General features: G+C 42.8%; 1 protein-coding gene across 1 annotated transcript in view; it reads right to left on the bottom strand.

Annotated features, from left to right (window-relative positions):
- MYLK (myosin light chain kinase) overlaps nt 1-2,055 on the bottom strand; it is a 197,323-nt gene extending 195,268 nt beyond the window's left edge. The window contains exon 1 of the mRNA XM_066190273.1: nt 1,878-2,055. Coding sequence (XP_066046370.1) covers nt 1,878-2,040 — 163 coding nt within the window. The 5' untranslated portion in view covers nt 2,041-2,055. The remainder of the gene's footprint in view (nt 1-1,877) is intronic.
- Between the last annotated feature and the right edge of the window lie 18,178 nt (nt 2,056-20,233).

A 20,233-nucleotide genomic window follows, 5' to 3' on the forward strand; every position in this document is an offset into this window, starting at 1 on the left:
GAGGAGCCAGGGAGAACGGAGAACACAAAACAGACCAAAAACTGGTGAAAAATTATGCATCTCTTACATTTACCCTAAGCCAGTGGCAATACGTAATCCCAGCTTATTTCAGACTTTGTAAATTCCCTTTCAGCATTATACAAGCAAACCAGCAGAACTTCACTGAATTATTTCCTTTCATCTCCTTTGCACCGTGCAGCAGGGCAGCTAAAGCTATGGACACATGCTTGCAACAGCAGAGTATCTGATTTATAACTTTCTTTGCAGCAGACCTGTTAAGACTTCCCTACAAGACCAATAAAAATGGGGTCAGTGATATTAACTGGTGTGAGCCTCCCACGTTTAAATAAAATTCTAGCTGCGATATTTATTAAACCAGGCATTTCCTTTCTGCTCATGTCCATCTAAAAAGGTTAAATGCCATTAATACGTCATACATCGGCACAGGACATTCTGCCTATCATTCTAGTGGCTGGTCCTCTGCTAGCAAACATTCTCCTACTACAACCAGAAAGTCACTCCAGTTACTTTTTGAGTTAAAGCACTTTTCCTGTAGCGTTCATTTGCAAAAGGCTAAGGAAGGCTGTAACATCAGTGTCTTATGAGGATACAGCACACAGTGACCAGTACAGAATAGTATCACTTGAAGAAACAGAAAATACTGGATATGTGCCAGATGTAAATTAACTATTCAGTTATTAAATATATATATATATATATTTGGTTCAAAAACAGAAGGCTCCTTAAAGGTACTCCTAGAACCTACTTCCAGGAACATCTCAGCAAATAGTTGCACAGGAAGACACATATCATATTCTGCAAATAATAAGGCAAGTCATTAGCAGAAGAAAATAAAATAAAGATGTGTGCAGGAAGTAGGGGAAGAAAGATAGTAGTTCTCTCAGGGATTTAAAATTAGAGAGAAATTACCAGTTCTCTTACAATTCCACTGACAGAAATGGCATTCCCAGCGCTCCACAAAGAGGCAGCATAGTTTTGTGGAGTCTTAGTGGGGAAACACACCTTCAGCGTGTCATGTAAACTCCACACTCACCTCCCCCCCACCCCCCACAAATGCTTGGAAACCCCTTAAAAGAAGGGCGTGGAATCAGGTATTTGCACTTATCCTCTCAGCCATTCCCTTTGTAGGGAGAATAATGCAGTCTTCAAAACACTTTTGATTACCCTTCCTGACTCTAGAAGTATTCCTGTGGATTTACTCTGCAGAAGACCAGACTAAAGCAAAAAAGTGTCTTTTAAGTGTAAGAGGAGGGAAGGATCCTCTGCCTTTACATCTCTGGTCTCCAGCCCCTGTTAGTCTGCCACTCCCTTTTAGCCTGAGCGCAGGGAGCAGTGCCAGGCCAGAGTCCAGATGTGCACATACAGGAAAGAGGATTAAAAGGCAAAGAATCCCCAAGAGCATACTGCTCCATAGCGTGGAGGCAGCCTGCAGAGAAGTGACTTCCCTGCCGCTGCCAAGTCAATGATTTTAAACATTCATCTCCTTCCCCCATCCTCATGCAGGATGTTCAAGTGGTTGTCACCAGGATTCATCCTTCTCTGAGACTCTAAGCATGTTGTGCAACATGATATAAATTACTCTGAGAACAGCAGAAGTTAAAAAAATTCCCAGCACATACATTTTTTCTGAAACATTGATGATGTAGATGTGTACATGTGTAGTGAAGGAATGTTGCTTCATGTGCCTCCACATATGCACCTCTATATTTGAAAGGCTCAGGAAGCATAGAGAGGGCTGGAGAGATTATCCTTACAGCCGAGCCTATAAATGCTTCACCTTAGAAATCCTTTGCTACCTGCCAGCAGAGAACAATAAAACTGTAAAAAATCATACATAAAAGATGACAAGTACTTACTACCAGGTTTGCTTGCTCTGGGATTAACGCACTCCGGAAGGGGAGCAGTAGGTGAGCCCTCTTCCCTGCCGGAGCCCAGCTGACGCTCTCGCCGGGGAAGGGACGGGAGCCGGGCTGAGACTCCCGCAGGAATGCCGCGGCTCCGGTGCTCCAAGCCCGGCATGTGCCCGCAGCCCGCGCCGCTGGGCTGGCTCGCTGCAGCGCCGCTACCTCGTCCCTCCGGAGAAGCAGGTTTCCCTCTTCTCCTCCTCCTCCTTCTCCGCCTACTTCACCTCCCCCTGCGGAGGATGCCGCGGTACCCCCCACCCGTGCCCGCCCACGGGCTTCCCTGCGCGTCCCGGGGCGCAGCCGGCAGGGAGAGAACCCCGCGGCTCCGGGGAGCGCTGCCCGAGCCTCCTCGCCCCGAGCTGCCCAGCCCCGGATCTGCGGCTCCGGCCGCAGCCCACCTGCTGCTCGGCTCGGCCGGGCCGGGCCGGGCCGGGCCGGGCCGGGCCGGGCTGGGCTGGCCCGCGCAGCGCGGCAGCGGGGGAAGCGCGGAGCCCGCGGGGGAAGCGGTGCCCAGCGGCGATACCGCCTGCGGTCGGCGCGGCTGCCCTTCCCTCCTTCCCGGCGGGGCCTCGCTCGGCAGCGGCCGGGGGTCCTGGGGGGCCAGCGAAGGGAGAGGAAGAGCCCAGCACCTGTGGAGCGCGGCTCGCCCAGGTGGGGCGGCTGCGGATAGGGTGTCCGGGTGTCCGTGTGTCCGTGTGTCCAGATCTGCGTGCGGGGTGTAAGGGGAGCGTGTAGGGATTCACATGGGTGCCGTAAGAGCCGTGCTCTGCAGAGCCTGTGGGGATGTGGGGGTTATAGACCTTGGATCTATGGGGCGCATGTATGGGAAGTGTAGAGGAGCGTGGTTATGGGCTGGCATGGGATGTGAATGAAATACAAATGGGAGATCTGTGTGTGTGTGCTGGAGGAACCGCATAGCTTGCATATAGGGGAGAGCACAGAGGACGTGTGAAGGTTTGCATGGGACTGGGATAGGATGCCCTAGGCATGTGCATGTGGGTATGCATGGGGAGTGTAGGGGTCTGTGTGGAGCTGCAGCCCTGCCATGCAGTGCCCCAACGCCAGCCACAGGCACAAAGGGGGCTCGGGGCTGCCCCTGCCTCCCCCACACCCAGGGCCTGACTAGGGCCCATGCTCTGGCACATCTGCTTGGGGATGTCCAAATCTGGGACAGGGATTTATTTTAATAAACCGTTTACAGTTAATTGTGTTAAGTGCTAAAGTAGTGTAGAAGGAAGAGCAAATGCGAGATGGGGACAAATTGAATCCTCTTCAACAATAAGACCTTAGAACTGCTGTTTCATAATGTGGGGCTGGAGACCCTGAAGAGGAAATGTATGAAGTCACAATACATTGCTAACTTAAAGCCTTTTTACTCTGATACTCTAAATTTTTTTCATTTACACGTTTAAAAAACACAATCAGCTCTGTATTTAAATGGACTTAGGGCCAGATCATAAACATACATGGGGATAGACATACAAAAAGCCCAGGTTCTATGGATAAAGCCTTTCTTTTCTGTCCTCTTATGTTCTTCTGTGCTGCAGATTGCTGCTAGGTATGTTAATTCATGGTTCTGAACTGCTACAGAAAAAGGAAAGCACAAGCTGTAGAAAACCTGCCTCCTCACTAGGAACTAAGGTGCTTTTAAGGATGATGGAGTAATCCACAGCCCAGGCTTCAATTCTTTCTCTCCCCTCACTGTTTCATCTTAACAGCTGTCAACTCAGAAAAATGGGGCCAAGATAAGCAAGTCACAGCAAAGCTGTTCTTGGCTACAGTGAAGTCAAGAGTTTTGTATTTGCAGAGAACTCAATGTTTTCCATTTTGATTCTGAGGTGAATTTTTCTGCCACTGATAGAGCATGTCCTGCAACGCGAGCTGGCTGTACATGGAGGCAGTGCAGGATGCTGCCTTTTCCTGGTGCATCAGTCCTGGTACCTGAGCTTCCGTGAAGGATGAGAGCAGTTAGCAGCATGAGTCTATGAAAAGTTATAGCCATCACTTTTGACTTTTTCAGGTGCAATACAAAGGAAGTGCACTGGGGGGAATTGCTGCTAGGTCTTCAGGAGGAGGCAGTGTTAGTTTTCTTTTTCCTAATTCCTTTAGATTCACTCTTCGGAGAACAAGATGCTTTTGCTGTTTTAAAGGCTCTGGGACTTTGAAAATAGATTAATAAAGACTTTTTTTTTTTTTCTTTTTTTTTTCTTTTTTTTTTTTAACCTGAATCACTGAAACGGGAATCCTAAATAAAAGTTATTTTATTGTCAGAGGTTCTGAGTACCTCAGTCTATTAAACTGAGTACCTTCATAGTACTGTCTAGTAATTCTATAGTACCTCTCTATTAAACCTCTCTACCTGTTGGTTACATCCAGGCAGACTGATATTCCCGGGCTTTTTCCTTCTCAGTGCATGGTTGTGGCAAATTCTGGATTGTCAGATGTTTTTCTCTTTAGTCCATAGCAAATGGACATCCATCCCTAATCTTTCCTGATGTGCACGACTGTCTGTCTATAGTGGATTTCAGATGGCAGTGCATGCACACAGAGTTCCACAGCTACACACCCATCAGCACATGAGCTGTTAAAAGCAAGGTGCTTGTTGCATGAACACTTGCTTTCAGCAGATAAACTATTATTTGGCATTAGAATACAGAAAGTACACGAAAACCAAAGAGCCACACAGAGCCAGGGACAAGCTTGCTTCGACCTTCTCCGTGGTCTGACTGAAGACTTTCAACACCTTCTTGGAAGAAGGTTTTCTTCTCAACATATTCTAACTGTTAACAAGATGCTGCTCTGCATCATGCTTATGCTTTTCTGTGCTGATTTCTAGCCTAGACTTCATGAAGCCTTTTTCTTGTAAATGTTCTCATGTCTTACCAGTTGGGAATCGCTGCTCTAGACAATCTTGTAATAGCATCACCGTCTCTGCTTTCAATTTAGAATGATTGCTCAGGCCTTAAACACTCACAAAGAACAAGGCCCAGGGTTGCCAGTGAACCCACATCTGCCTTCAGCTGAGAGGGAGGAGTAGGAGACACTTGAATCGTGATGAAAGCCACTGAGCTCCATAAGGAGAGCAGACGGTGCCCCTGCTGGGTTTCAAGGGATTGACTCATTTTCAGCAGAGCTCATCTTTTTTTCCTGTTTTGTTTTGCTGGGTTTTTTTTCTTTGCTGGTTTGTTTTGTTGGGATTTTAATTGCACAAGTGAGATCAAGAAGGAAAAGAAAAAAAAAGTGAGGGATCTCCCATCCTGGTAGAAACCAGAATGACATAATACTTGATGTCCAGTCACAGTTCATCCCCAGAGTCCTTTTGGGACCATTTATCTTCTAGTTGGGCCTTTGTTCTAAGAGCCCTCTAGGATGCTGGAAGTCAATAGTTCCACTTCTTTAGATGCTGATCTTAAATCTGATCAAGTTCAAGATAATGAAAGTTCAGATATGACATTTAATGAATGCCGCTGGCTACAGTAATCCTGTGCATTCTGAATTGGCTGCCTGAGGGTTGGTTTTTAATTGTAAACATCCTCCATGCAGCTGCTCCAGGGACGTGTTTAGGAAACAGCGGCTGGCTGTGTTTAAAAGATTTCAACTCATCTTGACCTACATTTAGATTTTTGTAGCTTACAAGCCACGGACTGTAACCAACAAAACCCTCAGAGAGCTTATATAGCTTCTGTAGGGCAGGGCACAGGAAATGAGTGAAGGATGAAGTTACCCAGCTGAAGTGTTAGGAAAAGTGAGTTACTGAAGCTGAACTACGGGGCTCAGATGATTATCAGGTGATTACAAGAACAAGGAGCAGCGCTGCATAGAGAGAGTAAAGATAACCTCTCCTTTTGCCTTGTGCTTTCTTCCCCATTCATCCTTTCAGTGGCAGTCTTTCTGTAAAATCCTCTTGGCTCCTTTCAGGATAAAGTTCAGGAGGTACCTAAACACAATTGTATTTTGATATGTGCTGCCTTCTCACTTACACTTCTGCTCCAGAAATTGCTTAAGTTTCGGGCTTGTTCCTGATAGGACCCCTAATTAAGCAGGGAAACTACTAGAATCAGATACTTAGGAATTAACCTTATTGAAAAGGAACACATTTGTCCATTTTTCGGAGCCCATTCTTTCTTTTCTTTCTGACACAAGAGCTTGTTTTGGTTTTTTTCAGATTGTAAACACTCATTTTAGAAGCAATGCAGTTTTGAGCCTCTTGAGATTAGAAGATAATCTTCTAAAAAGGGAGCCACTATAATATCTTCCCAAATCTGCAGGCAGACTAAATTATCCTCATCCTGCTTATGTCTTTGCTGATGGTTAACATGGAAAGCATTAAAAGCCTGTAAGTTTTGTGCTGCAAATAGAGATTGAGCGTGTAAGGAGGGAGGAAGCCAAGAGGTCACACAAGTACTGTATGTCAGAACTAACATTGACATACAACATTTAGGCCAGCATCAGCTTACTCAGCTGAGGAGAAAGAAAACTGGATTAGATGTGCCAGCAAAAGGCCACACAGGTAGTTTATGCCTATCTGGTGACTTGCACTGGTATCTGAGCCTTTATACTTCTGTGTTTGATGAAAAAAGGCAACAGGGCTGAGAGCATTTGGCTGCTGGGGAAATTTCAGATTTGGAAACCCAGCAGCTGTTTTATCATCTTGTGATCAAACAGGGCTGGAACAACATAAGCTAGTGAATAAACAAGGAAAATCTAGCAATTTCATTGATTTTAATAGCGGCTAAATTGCACAACTTTTGTTTCAAACTAACAGACTGTTCAGACTAGCAGACCGAATATTTGGTTGAACTACAAATATTCTGCATCTTCATTTTTCCAAAGCCACAGGTGGTGGCAGAGAACTTTCACTTTCATAAATTACAGCATCAAAACCGGTAATTACTTCTGACTTGCTGAATGAAATCCATCAGCAGGGTGCTATGGGTTTTCATGTAAGTCAAGTGGCTAGACAAAGGGAGTGGTAACCCTGTGTTCTGCAAATGGACACAGAGAAACAGATACCAACTGAAGCTTGATTGACGCTGCAGATCAAACATAGAATCACAGAACATCCTGAGCTGAAAGAGACCTACAGGTCTTCGAAGTCCAGCTCCTGGCCCTGCCCAGGACACCTCAAGAGTCACACCATGAGCCTGAGAGCATCATTCAAACATTTCTTTGGCTACTGCCCTGGGGAGTCTGTTCCAGTGCCCGGCCACCTTCTGGGTGAAGAACCTTTTCTAATATCCAACCCAAACCTTCTTACGGTTAATTGTAAAGACAATCAACAGAAGGAAAATCTTCCCACTCAGCACTGTGCAGTTATCTTTGTCCTTTTTTGTGAAATGGAAACAGTGCCTGCGCATGGGGAAGATGCAGCTTTTTGTCCTAAAGCTCTCACTCCAGCAGAGCTAAATTCAAATCGACAGGGGGAGTTTGAGATGAATCAGAGGCTGGGAAAATTCAGCAAATATGCCTGTTACTGTTTCTACCAAAGCACAGTTATATTCTTCTCAATAATCTACAGTAGAGAGTTTCCATTACATCTGGAGTTAGTGTCCTCTGCTATGCATACAGAGATCAGCCAAGCCAGCTACAGAGTATAATTTACTTTTATTACAACCTTTAGTCTCTAATCTCAATTTCTAGCCTAAAGAAAGAAGCACTGGTCGTGGCTACATGGCTACAGCATAATTACAGAGATGCACGGTATTCTTACTTTATTGTTCTCTCTTTTTTTTTTTTTTTTTTTTTTTTTTTTTTGCTTCTCTGTTTAATGCAAAGCTAAAGAATGCAAATACCCCAACCCTTGGGAATGAAAGTGAAGAACAGTGTGACAGAAACAATGTCTGGCGAGTGTTACATAACACAGATTTGGTGCCCTCAAGAAGTAAACATGATAAATTGAGAGATATATTTGAAGTTTGCCTAATTCACGGCAATAAAATTGTTGTTATTTCACAAAGCTCAGATTAGGTAGCTTCAACAGTTATGGGAGAGTTATGTACCATTTGTAATTAAAAGCTTTTGCCAGGAAATTCTGTTCAGTTATCAACTAATACACAAACAGTAAAAATGCAAGAAGATATTATAGTTACCTGTGAATGCAGCACATACCTGACCATGCTCCAGTGCACATTTGGAATTCCCAACCTCCCACAGCGAGAGTTTCACACAAGCAGTTCACTATCTGTATTTTGTAAGCCAACTCCAGTTACACTGCAGATATACCCAGGCTTCTGGATTTATAGCCAGAAATGTTAGTGAGTCTATTGCAGAGCAGGTGAAAATATGCACCTTATCGAGGGGAATGCTCCCCTCCAGGAAGGGAGTGCAGGATTTCCCAGGCACTTCCAAGAAAGCTGTATTTGCACATCATTCATCTGTGGCACACGCCCCTGAAGATACCATGTTGATGTAGCTAGTACAATTTACAGATCTAGGGAGAGAGAAAATGAATACTTGTCCCATTCCTTCTTTTTCCCTGAAAGAGGAAAACATTCATTTTTACCAAATTTAATGAGAGAAACCAATCTGTCTTTATTGATGCCCTAGCTGAAAGTATTGTCAGCAAATTCCATCTAGACTAAAAGCTTTAAGTCCCTGTGGTGGTGTCAGATTTCTCAGACTTTAAGTTAAAAATGGGTTTGAGCAGATTAACTAGCTGGGACTTGAAGATAAAGCTGGCTTCTCTTAAAGAAACGTGTTTTACACACTGCTAAGTGTGCTTGGTTCTTCTTTAATTCAAAGGAAGTAAAGGAGTTTTGTGAAAAGACCCTTCAATAGAGTCTTTTCCTTTTAAAACTGTGGAAGAGTTCCAGCCAGTCTGTAGCACTGGCTTGAACTTTGTTTTTCTCCGAAGCAAGAACCCTTTAGTTTTCAGTGGCTTCCACATTTTTTCCTTCTTCTTTTGTAAAATGTGCCAGTGAAGTCAAGTGGGTTGTATTAACATTTTTCTAAACATTCACACTTAGGACCAAAAAAGGAAGTATTTAATAAATATAACCAGGAATATGTTGGAATGTTGATCTTCTGATGATCATAAGAATTTTCAGTCATAAGGTCTAATTAAATATCCCAAGTTGGAAATGCTTCCAGTGACTGTTATGTCTCCTTGTTATCTGGTCAGACATTTTTGTTTTAGCCCAAGTGGCTTCTATGCCCAAGTGATATTTTTAATGTGAATAACACACATGCACAAGAGATTGCATTAGAATTCACCTAGGCTAGTGACATTTTGGCATCTCAAATCTGCTCTGAAAGCTTTGATTTGATTTTATGCACAAGGGGGTAACTGGCAATGAAGCAGCTCTGCAGTGGTAGCTGTATGTGCTTGTTTAGAACAAAATTTTCTGGTCTAAGAAAAATTTGTGTGGCTTAGCATGGCAGTTTGGACTACCATTGCTGACATTCTTAAATTGTGATGCAGTGGGAAAAAAGGGAAATAAATACATCATGTGAGATAGTTTTCCAAAAAACAAATGTAACACTGTTATTCAAGAAAAAAACATTTTTGCCAATATTAGATAAAGAAAAATTAAACCCAGACATAGCAAGTGACTAATTAACCACTTCTGATTAGGAGCAGGAAAATTCCAGCCGTACTCAGATAGTCAGAGCTGCTCTGTATTAACTGGTAAAACCAAAAACATTTAAAGAGACAATCCGTGTGCCAAGGAGCATCTCCTCTATGTAGACAAGTCAGACAAAGGAAGCTCATTGTTTTAGAATTAGGGAACTAAGGCACAGAATAATTGTCTTGTCTGCAGTCAGTCTGTGGTAGGAGGGTAATTGAATGCAGATCTCCTCACCACATGCACATTCTCTATCTATATTCCAACTGGTCAGCTGAAACAGCCTTTCATTAAGTGCTCTGTCAACATACCAAGAATTACAGAAGACCGAGAACATTTCATATGCTTCAAATCCACTTCTCCCACCAAGGCATTTAAAAGCTTGTAGAGCAAACACTTACCATAGACACACTGAGTTCTCCAACCTAGAGAGCAGGTTGGAAACTTACAGGCTCCTCTTCCTGTGATATTCCCACTGATCCTCTATTTTGAACACCTGCTTCCTGTTGCAGGATCAAGTTTTTCTTTAAAAAATCTTGAAAAACATTTCCAGCTTTCCTTTAGCTGAAAGGTGAAGCTTTACTTACTTTAACCTAGGGTCTGCCTTCTTGCCATACCTTTCCTCACACAGTGAATGGCATTTACCTGTTCAGACATGGTAAACTGCATCATCTACAGGACAAGTGAGGCTATCATAGCACTCCTAAAGGCAGTAAATGCAATTCTCAATTTGTGCCAATGTAGTTTGTGGAGAAATCAAGCAAGAAAATAACCGCAGGAAGGATTTGGGACACCAAAGAAATTTAGATTGGGCCAGTTAGCTGAGCTCATTGACTCCAGATAAAAGGGGCAATTCACAGTCCAACTCCACTTCTGGGCTGTGACACAAGGGGGGCAGAAGGTGTTCCCCAAAGCAAAGTATTTGCTTTTATAGACCTGTGAAAATACCTCACCCAGTGGGGCTCCACAGGCCCCCTGCAGTACAAATAGCCAACTGCCAAGTCGGGCCATTTGTTTTGCCAAACACAACCTTCTCCAAAGCATTTTTATGTTACACATTTGTGTATTTTATTCATACACATCTTAAGCTACTGGGAACCAGGAAGGAGAAAGCACTTGGAGAACAAAGTGTGAGGGCCTCCATTTGCTCACAGGACAACTGAGCAACTATTTAGGAACTATGGCACAAGGGCTGTGATAGAAACAGCATTTCAGGTGCTTAAAATGAGGAATAGTAATAATAAGATGTGAAAGCAATAGAGGGCATTTTGGTCCTTCTCTTTGGTGGCTTCTCTTTGCTTGAAATATAGAAGTCGTTTGATCTTCGCATTACAAGGAATTTCACCAGCACAAGGGAAATTTTACCAAGTCAGAAACAAATCGATGGTTCCTTAGAAGCCTGGGAGTGCAAAATCAGTGTTTGTTGCCCCCACAGCCATCAGCTCACCAGTGCCAAGTTACCCTGTCAGTCAGGCTGCTCAGCTCTTTCTTCATAGCGCAACATAGCTGAACCCCATTTCCTGAAATATTCCCCTGTTAAAGCTTGTGCCTGGAGCACCACCCCAAAGCCTGTTCCTTTTGAAGATTCAGCATTTGCTGGTGTCCAGGAACACATTCAGATTCTTTCAGGTCATGCTAGGACTCTGACTCCAACGTGTCGTGTGGCAGGGAGTTCCATAATCTAGCCTTGTGAAAATAGCTTTTAAATCAGTCTCGGCTACTGCCTGTCTGATACCACTTTTAAGAAAAAATAAAACCCAAAAACAGCAAACGAGAAAAACCCCAGAAGAATAATTTGTGCAAGGTTAAATTTTGTTTCTTAGAAAAATACCCTGTACCCTCCTTCATCTCCTCACCAAGGAAAGCTAAAGGATTCCTAGAATCTGGGTGCAGGGTGAGAACTAAATGAGACAAGTTCTTCTTCTTTTTTTTTTTTTCTTTTCTTTTTTTTTTTGTGATTGCAAAGTAATGGGTAATTTACAGTGGTTGTGTCCTTCATTCATTTTACTTATACAGTGAATACGTCCCTCTGCTGCTGGCATCTTACAGCAGCAGAGGAGACAGGTCTAAAGTACAACTTTAAAAAGTTTAATTGTTTGCCATAGCTCCCAGGCATGGAGATATGATAAACTCTCTCTTACTCCTTCAGGCAACCTCTCATGTAGAGGAGAGGAGACCCCATTTAACAGTGACCTCTGGTGCCCGATGGAATAAAGCATCTGGTTACAGACCAGGTGCTTGGCTCCACCTGGGGTGCTGCATCCACAGGGTGCTTTGGAGAAGAGAATCTAGGGCAGCATTCAAGTGAGCAGTTTCCATTATGGAGAGTAGATGAATTAACTATACTCTAAATAAAATCATTCCCTCTCTAGACCACTTCCAAAGCAGCAACTACTGCTAGTGAGGCTGGCACAACATCATCAGCATATACACAGGCAAACTTTCATTCCTAGAGTTAGACCTTCTCCTCCATCTCCAAAGCAAGGGCTCCCTTCTCTGCTGGAGAGGAGCAGGACTTCCCAAGGAGAAGGAAAATAGATGGAAAGCAGCTGACTCTGACTCATGCTCATCCTTGAGCTAACTAAGCACAGGATAACTTCAGAGTGTCCCTGAACTTTCAGGCTTAAGATGGCTCAGCACAAAAATGAGTACCGGCCCAGAGACACACATAGTACTGAAAAGAACTGCAACTCCTTTTTTTTTTTTTTTTTCCCCTCTGATCTTTCTCTGTTCTCCTTCCTGGTCTTATCCCACATGCTCAGTGAGATACACTCTATCTGCTTGTACTCACTCAGCACAGCTCTTCTAGCACAGTGTCACTACCAATTACAGTTCCAGGGGCAGTTTCTTAATACCAGTTATGCTCTTCCTTTCACCTGTGGTAGGAAAAGAGTAATTTAAAACCAGATTGTCTTCCTTGTAGCAGAGAATCTTCAGACATCAAAGCTGGCACCTCTTTTCTCTGCAGCCCTGCAGTGAAAGATCGGGTATTCGAGTCATTTCTGATCAAAAGAACTACTTTTGTCATGGGCTGCTTTATGCCCTTGCAGTCCCTAAATATTTTGGCAGCCAAATCCAAATAAGTACACTTACAGAAAACTCTGTTTTCACACAGCTTTGATGCAGCTTACTGTCTGTTCCAAGCAGTGCCAGCTCCCCAGGCTGCCGGCCACAGCCCCTGTGGCTGATCCCCAGCCCAGCACAAGGAAAATCTGATCCCTTTTTCACTCTAGTGACAGTTCCTCTTGTGCACCACAAGATGTGGTGCTGCTTTTTGACAGATAAGCAGACTAATTCTCTGGGCACCAGCCTAACTCAAGCTTTAGTTGCTGTTTATTTGTGTTTCTTGATCAACTACAATTTCAGCTTCTAGGTGTTTGGGTTTTGGATTTTCCCTGCAGAGGGGAAATTTGTAAGAGATCTTTATGAATAATCTCAGCCTGCATGAGCATTCTTGCAGCAGGCTTTCAGGGCATTTACAGCTCACTTTCTTCGACACAACTTCTAATTTTCTTGAAACTTGTAGCAGGTCAATTATCTTGTTCCCCTCACTTCTGTCACATTAGCTTAAAATCAGGCAGTGAGTTCAAAAGCTATTAAAGGGGCACAGACAGATACCAGGATCATATAAGTCTCATTTCCTTAATAAAGTAAATTAACATTTCAGATGGTGTCTGGTTCCCATTGCTCACAGTCTAGACAAAACAGGCATACACAGGACAGACAGAGCATTAGAGTTGAAATTTATTTTTATCTTTATTACATTTTCACAGAAAAGAAATTGCAAGTTGACAATAAGAATAATTTTATGCAGTTTTGGGGAGAGCTCAAGAGAATGGCTACAGAAGTAGCAGCTGTTCATTTCTATGTTTCCAGATTTGTTCCAGAAGAGGAAAATAGTGATCAAAATCCAGGAGTGTCTAAATGGAGCTCTCATTAGATGGGTACCCACTGCAGACAGCATTGGTTGTCAAAGCCATTTTGATTTTTAGAGGAGATCTCCAAACTGTTTTTTATGGATATTCAGTCTTCCCACTGGTTCCAGATGATGAGGAATAAATTCGTACAATGACATTAAAAAGTAAACTATATGTAAAAGTTGGAAATAGACATTAGGTGTACGTGTGGTGGCAGAACATGAGCATTAACCTGCAAAAAATTAATGCTGAGTTTGAAATGGGAAAAAAAAAAAGAGGGAGAAAAGCAGACAAAGGGGGAGCTTTGAAGTACACTCCAATGTCACAGCTGAAGGACTCCATCATCAGAAATCAAAAGAGAACGTAGATGGATATTGCTGTATAAATGCCCATAAAAACTGGATGTGCAGCAAGACAGCTGTAATAAGCTGAATGCTGTGAGTTAATCCATACTTTTTCACAAGAGCACTGAAGCTAATCCATACTGGCATTAGGCTCAGTAATTACTCAGTGCAGGTGCATACATTAGCTGTGCCTGCAGCCAGCTTTGATGCTGCTCCAGCACAAGCTGTTAGCTGGGAAGGGCGGCAGCTGCGGGTACGAATTTTGTACCTGGCATTCATTAAGACATCCAGTGCAGAGATCCCTGCCAGGACTCAGCTCTGCTGAGAGTGCACACTTTGTGGATTTTCTTTCTGGAAGTGCTTTGGATTCAGAAAACTGTGACTAATGTTCTGTTATTCCACCATAAGGATTAACAAAATATTAGAGTATTTTAAAAATTATGTTGTGGCTGTAGGGTTTTTTTGCCTCTATATGTGTACATGTATAAGTATACATAGGTGTGTACACATGTGTGCCACTGTCTTTTTAGCATGAAGGCAATATTTAGTCATTAAGCAGAGGACTAGGATCTTTCCAAGCCTTAATCTGGAAAAAGGTGCCTAGTGTGCCTCTCTGATCTCTGAAACCGACTAAAATGTCATTCCACTGCAGATGTCAACTCTGATCATTTTCAAAACCAGTTCCTTTGAATGAGCTTGAGATATTTGAAGATGGATGGCTGTGATAGCTCAAAATGCTAGATATGTTTTTGGTGAACTGCCGAATAAAGGAGTGGAGCAGAGTGGAACAGAAATATTGTAACCAGCAGATTCTTCCAATGAACTTCTCAAGCTTTTCCCAAATTTTCAAACACATACTAACCACAGCTCACTTACATCCCCGGATTTTTTGGTGTCATTTCATCAGAATGGATGTTTCTGTTGGAGTACTGCAGAATGTCTACCTTAAAGAAGAAGAAAACCAATCTCTGAAAAGTGAGATACAGGTGAATCATGGTAATATCTAGCTGTTTATCAGTATGCCTGCTGCAAGAGATGAGTCAGTGTTCCTCCTACACTCATTAACCTACTTCTACACAGAAAGTGTCTCTCAAAAGATACCTGGATAATTTTATGAGTGGGGTGTAAGTTTTTAAGGTCTAGAAGTATTTCTGGTACATCTTGGTAATTCTTAAATCAGATTATTGCTCAGACTTATCCCCCCAGTGGTGCTGATTTAGCACCTTCGTGGGCCACCTCAGAAGTGATGAGGGTTTCAGCAGAAAGAACAACCTTTCTGACCACGTACACTTTCCAGAGGGGTGAGAAGTGTAGAAGAGGAACAGATGTTTCCACATGTGAATAGAAGGTGTTGGTCTCCAGACACTCCAATTCCCAATGCTCTCATATACATCAAAACTGTCAGTTGAAATTTTACCCCTTAAATGAGCGGGTTTCTAGCAGCTGTGTTTCTCTGCATGCATGTAAGTTGGAAACCACGCTCACTTCAGTTGGAAAACTGCATTCATTACTTCCTAAACATCCAAGGGGCTGGGGTAACAAACAACCAAAAAGTGACTCCAAAATCCACCCCCAAAATAAACTGCAGAAAAGCCCTCAGCTATATGTTTTTCTGCCAGAGTTTAATTTTTGACTGGAGCTGTTCGACATGTTTGCATGTTGCACATATTGCTTTTATCCCAGAGTGTGGGTTCATTAGGAACAGAAACGTGTCTCTCATGTGAGCTGGAGATGGGAAATTAGAGGCAGCCGAGTCACATCAAAGGGAAATGTTTTCATCACAGCCATGATGCTCAAGAAACATTTTAATTCCTTTACCACATTCTTACAATGTAATCTGATTTGGGCAGCTTTCTGTATCTTAACCTCCCTGCTTTTAGATAGAGGTTCTAATAATAATTAATTACACATATTCTTTGCCTTTTTGTATTAGACTTTCAGGATTTTCTCCATACACATTCCTCATCTTCTAAAACAGAATCTAGTTTGCAGTCTTTTAGCCTCATAACAATAGAAATAATTATGTTGACTGCACAGAAAAATGGCCATAATTAATTAAGTGAATGAGCTAGAGTCTGAGACTCAGATCAGACTCCTATTCATCAGCAGAGGCATTCAAGTGCTAAATGATTTGCAATAAAACTTGTAATTAAAGCTCTAGCAGTTTTTCTAGTGCAAAAGACTTTTTTCTCCGAGAACTTTTCAAACAATTTGCTATATTTCTAAAGAACTGAGCCCATGAATGAACTAGTTATTCATGGAACGGTGGCTATAAGGTAATCTCATTAAGGCAAATGTAATGATAGGGTGAAAACAATTAATCAAAGATATCTAAAACCAAATCTTTAGCAAAAAAAATTTATATGCTTTCATTATAGTTTGAAAACAGCTTAAGTATGAGCAGACTGACTGGTGTTAGCACACCTCTACCTGAGGCTTTTGGCTGGACAATGGCTGTTGGAGAGCCCCTTTTCTCTGAACACATAAACTTTGTCTGAGGTATCAGCTTTCATTTTATCAGAATTAATTTGACTTCAATAAATCTGAATAGCAAGTGTTAGCATTTTAATGCATGTAACATCATCTGCTTTTAATGTGGCTACGCATGTGTGCAGTGCAGAGAGAGGGCAATGAGGAAGGGACAGTAGGATTGGGAAATTGTGTATTGTATCAAAGGATGTCAAGTGCTTGACTGCCAGTACTGAACTATGGAATATCAACGGAAACCTTGAGGAAATTTATTTACAACTGAGCAAAATGGAGGTGATGTCCACTAGTCCCCAAAATGACCTTTACACTTTGGTGAGAAATTATGCCATCTCCCATTATCCCAAATATGTCTCGGATTGGGGACACCCAAGGGCATTCTGTCTGCACTACTGTTTTAATTAGAGTTGATGTTTCCAAAGAAACAACATACCTTGTGCCTGCTAGAGCTAACTGGAATCCTTTGTAGGTCCAGGCATGCTTAAACAGAAAACAAAGGCATTCTAGCAGCTGATTTTTGGAAATGAAAGTGGAGAGGAGAAGCCCAAAAGTGATAAAATATAAATTGTGAGGACACCTAACTGTGAAGGAGCTCTTCAGGTGTCCCAGTGACTCAACCATCCTGGAAATGGAAAGATGGACAATGTCACCAGCCTGGTGTCTGCTGCTGTTGATTGTGCAGAAGGTTTTTTCCTCTTTTATTTACAAAAGAGATTTTCTCCCTATTTCCTTTGATTCTCTCCATCTCTTTCCTTCCCTTTCTCTCTTTCTCTCTCCCTCACATCTGTTTTAGTCCCGGTCTGGCTTTCACTGCCATTCATTGTCACTGTGATTGATAAGCTGGGCCCAAGCCCCTTCCCTGAGAAATGAGGGAAGCAATGCTGTTCCTAGATGTGTCTGTCAAATAAGATGGGCAGCGCTGTTTTGCCTTGCACCTTTAGGGCACTCGTTCATGCTGAAATGACTCCAGATGATCAGAATTAACCAGGAGAGCTACAAACCTCCAAAAGTCACGTAACAAAGCAAGTTTTTGCTGTAGGTATGTCTCACAAAACTTACAGACTTCACTGTGCTCTGAGGAGCTCTTCAGGAGAACTGCACATCCAGTGTAATGATGCCAGCAGCAGGTCCAGCACTGGAGCTCAGTGGTGAAGGAGAAAGGACAGGATAACTCCAGCTGAATTTCCATGGAAATATTTCCTGAGAGATCAGGGCTATCACAGTCACCACTTCAACCTGCTACAGATATCTTGGGTTCCTTTTAAGCTTTCACTGAAACACAGAAATTATTTGCAAGGAAAATAAATAGGAAAAAAGCATGATTTCCTCGAAATGTGTTTGGCACATTCAAGGCTCAGGTAGGAGATTGCTGACAGAATTCCACTGCCATGCAGTAATCACATACGAGGAAAGTGTTTATGAAAAAGCTTGCTGAAAACTGCAGTTTAACAAGAAGTTTAACAACAATTCCTTGCTCAGCTTAATTAGAAAATGGGAACACATTAGGACCAAGGAATATTGCAATATATGTGTGAATATAGCAATTTATTATCAATTATGGATGGAGTAGGAAGACCAGAATTAGCAAGCTTAGCTAACATATCCTGTCAGCTATTAGCTTCTCTGTTAAATAATAATAGGTGTGAATATTCTAGCAAATACAGCTCCTGATCCTAAAACTGAGATGCAGAGTTCCTTCACAGGCTCAGAGCTGAGATACTTAGACTGATTACAAGTACACAGACTTTTACAAGCATTTTTTGGGAACTTGGCTTGGAGGGTCCCTGGAAGTTAGAGCTATAATTTATAATGAACTACCCACAGACATTCAGATTCCATTATGGTAAGAGTCAGTTTTTTCCAGTGGATAACCGAGGAAGAGCCTTATCCTGGTAAGGGTTGCACTGGAAGGAAGATGGGAGTAGACTCATATACAACGTGGTATTTGCAAGGAGAGAAGTATGGCAGGAAGGAAAGGGAGAGGCTTTAATATATAAGCATAAAGCCACAATGATTAGACCAAGAAATGCAAAACTGCTCCAGAGGAGAAAAGCCAGTCTGTCAGTGTTACTCAGTGTAATAATGCACAGAAGGAACACATTAATTGTAACCTTGATTCGATTGTCAATACTCACAAGAGGTGGATAGGAACAAGACTAGTTAATGTCCCCTCAAACTGCCAGAACTTTAACTTCTTTAAAACCCTGCAAACCCACAAACATTAAATCCCTGGTGACTTGGCCTTCTACACCGCCAGGCTGTCTGAGCACAGGCTGAGAATGATCAATTACAAGCCTTGTGACTCAAGTAATGAATCTTGTCGCAAGCCTGTAAAGTAAACTTCAAAAGGAGAAGGGTTCTTTTGCTAATTTTTGGAGCCCTGAACGATTTTTCAACAAAGCCCAGGCATGCTAAAATGACTTTCATTTGCAGTCCTCCCAGGTCTGGGTAAAAGGGAAACCAGACTTTGGGTGCATTTTGTGTGTTCATGTTTAAAAGGTAAAAAAACTGCTGCTCAGTTACTTCAGCAGAGGGGATCCAGCTGAAGGAGCCAACTGGGGGGAAATTTCGAGGCTTTTAGAAGTTGTTTCTGGAATTTAGGAGCAAAATGTTTCTAATTGTGGCTTCTGTGGGATGAAATGATTGATGAAGCAGTGTATTTGGGAGATGTGGCCAAATCCAAAACAACCACTTTCTGCAGCACGGCTGGATGACAACAGCTTTTGTTGTAGCCGAGTAAAACAGTGGTTTAGAAATGCCCGGAGCTGTTTACAAAGGAAGAAAATCAGCTTCAGATAGCTTTTAGAAATCACCCCTTTTATACTGTCATGGCCATGAAATGTAGATATCGCCCAAGATCATGCCTGAAAACCCTTAAGCAAGAAGGGGCTAAGTACTGCACACGACTGCATCCTGTCACTTCTGGAACCTTGGGTGGAAGTTTCCAAGGAAGGCCATCAGAATAGATTCAGCAAACATCTCAGTAATTTAAAATATTAATGGCGAACATGTGTTGTAACTGCAGTTAATTAAGCGTTGATAAAAGAATCTGAGCATAAACAATTACACACTCCCTGGAATATTTCCTAAGCAGCACCAACAATAGCAGCTCTGCCGTGCACAGACTGAGGCGGCCTCAGGAACGAGCGGTGTCTGAGTCTTCTCCGTGGCTTTGCGGTGCTAATTCCTGCTCTTGTTTCCAGAGCCAGCTGCTGGGAGACAGCTCTGCTGCAGTGACTGTGCTCTGAGCCTGCCCCTTGGAGCAGTGATTTCCCAGGGGATGCTCTTAACCCTTTTGTAAGGATTAGGGCTGGATTCTGGTGGCAAAAGCGGAGTAAAGACATCGAAGGCAGGTGAGGGAGTGTTTGCTGTGTGTTCACCCAGCACAGGGTGTGAATGGGCAGGGTTGTCACTCCACAGTCTGAACACACACTGCTCACCGTTATCTCCGATGATGCTGTGATTGCAGGTGTGATTACCGCTTGCAGAGGGAAGGTTGTCAGTGACACTCAGAGGCTTCCTAACAGCACAGCAGGGATTGCAGGACCCTGTTCAGGAATGCCCCTGGGAAGAGGTAGGAAGCTTGAACAGGGACGTATTTGCTCAGTATAGGTTACAATATATCAAATTGGATTGATGATGGATAGTGTTTCTAAAATCAAAAATAGTGAGTGCTTTTCAAAAAACTCACTTCAAAGTCTGATCTGAGCCTGTTGTTCCTCAGTCAATGACTGCTACTAAGGTATTCCCTTAAACTCTTGCTCCAGTGCTTACAGGGTGGCTCCACTGCTCTCTCACACAGAGTCATGGTTTAAAAGACGGACAAGGTGTCAACATTTCCATTTGTTTGGTGTTACAGAGGGAAGGTGAAAAGCAGTAGCCCTTGAATGACATCTTCCAGCCCAGGGGCCTGCGTGGGATATAAAAATGCCGCGCTGAAATTTCTTTGAGTGGAAATGAAACTTTGGTTGGAGACAACACCTGTGCTGGAGAGA

This window comes from Chamaea fasciata, unplaced genomic scaffold (genome assembly GCF_029207755.1).
Source record: "Chamaea fasciata isolate MVZ Bird 193981 ecotype frontalis unplaced genomic scaffold, bChaFas1.0.hap1 SCAF_8, whole genome shotgun sequence".
NCBI classification, from domain to species: Eukaryota; Metazoa; Chordata; class Aves; order Passeriformes; family Sylviidae; genus Chamaea; species Chamaea fasciata.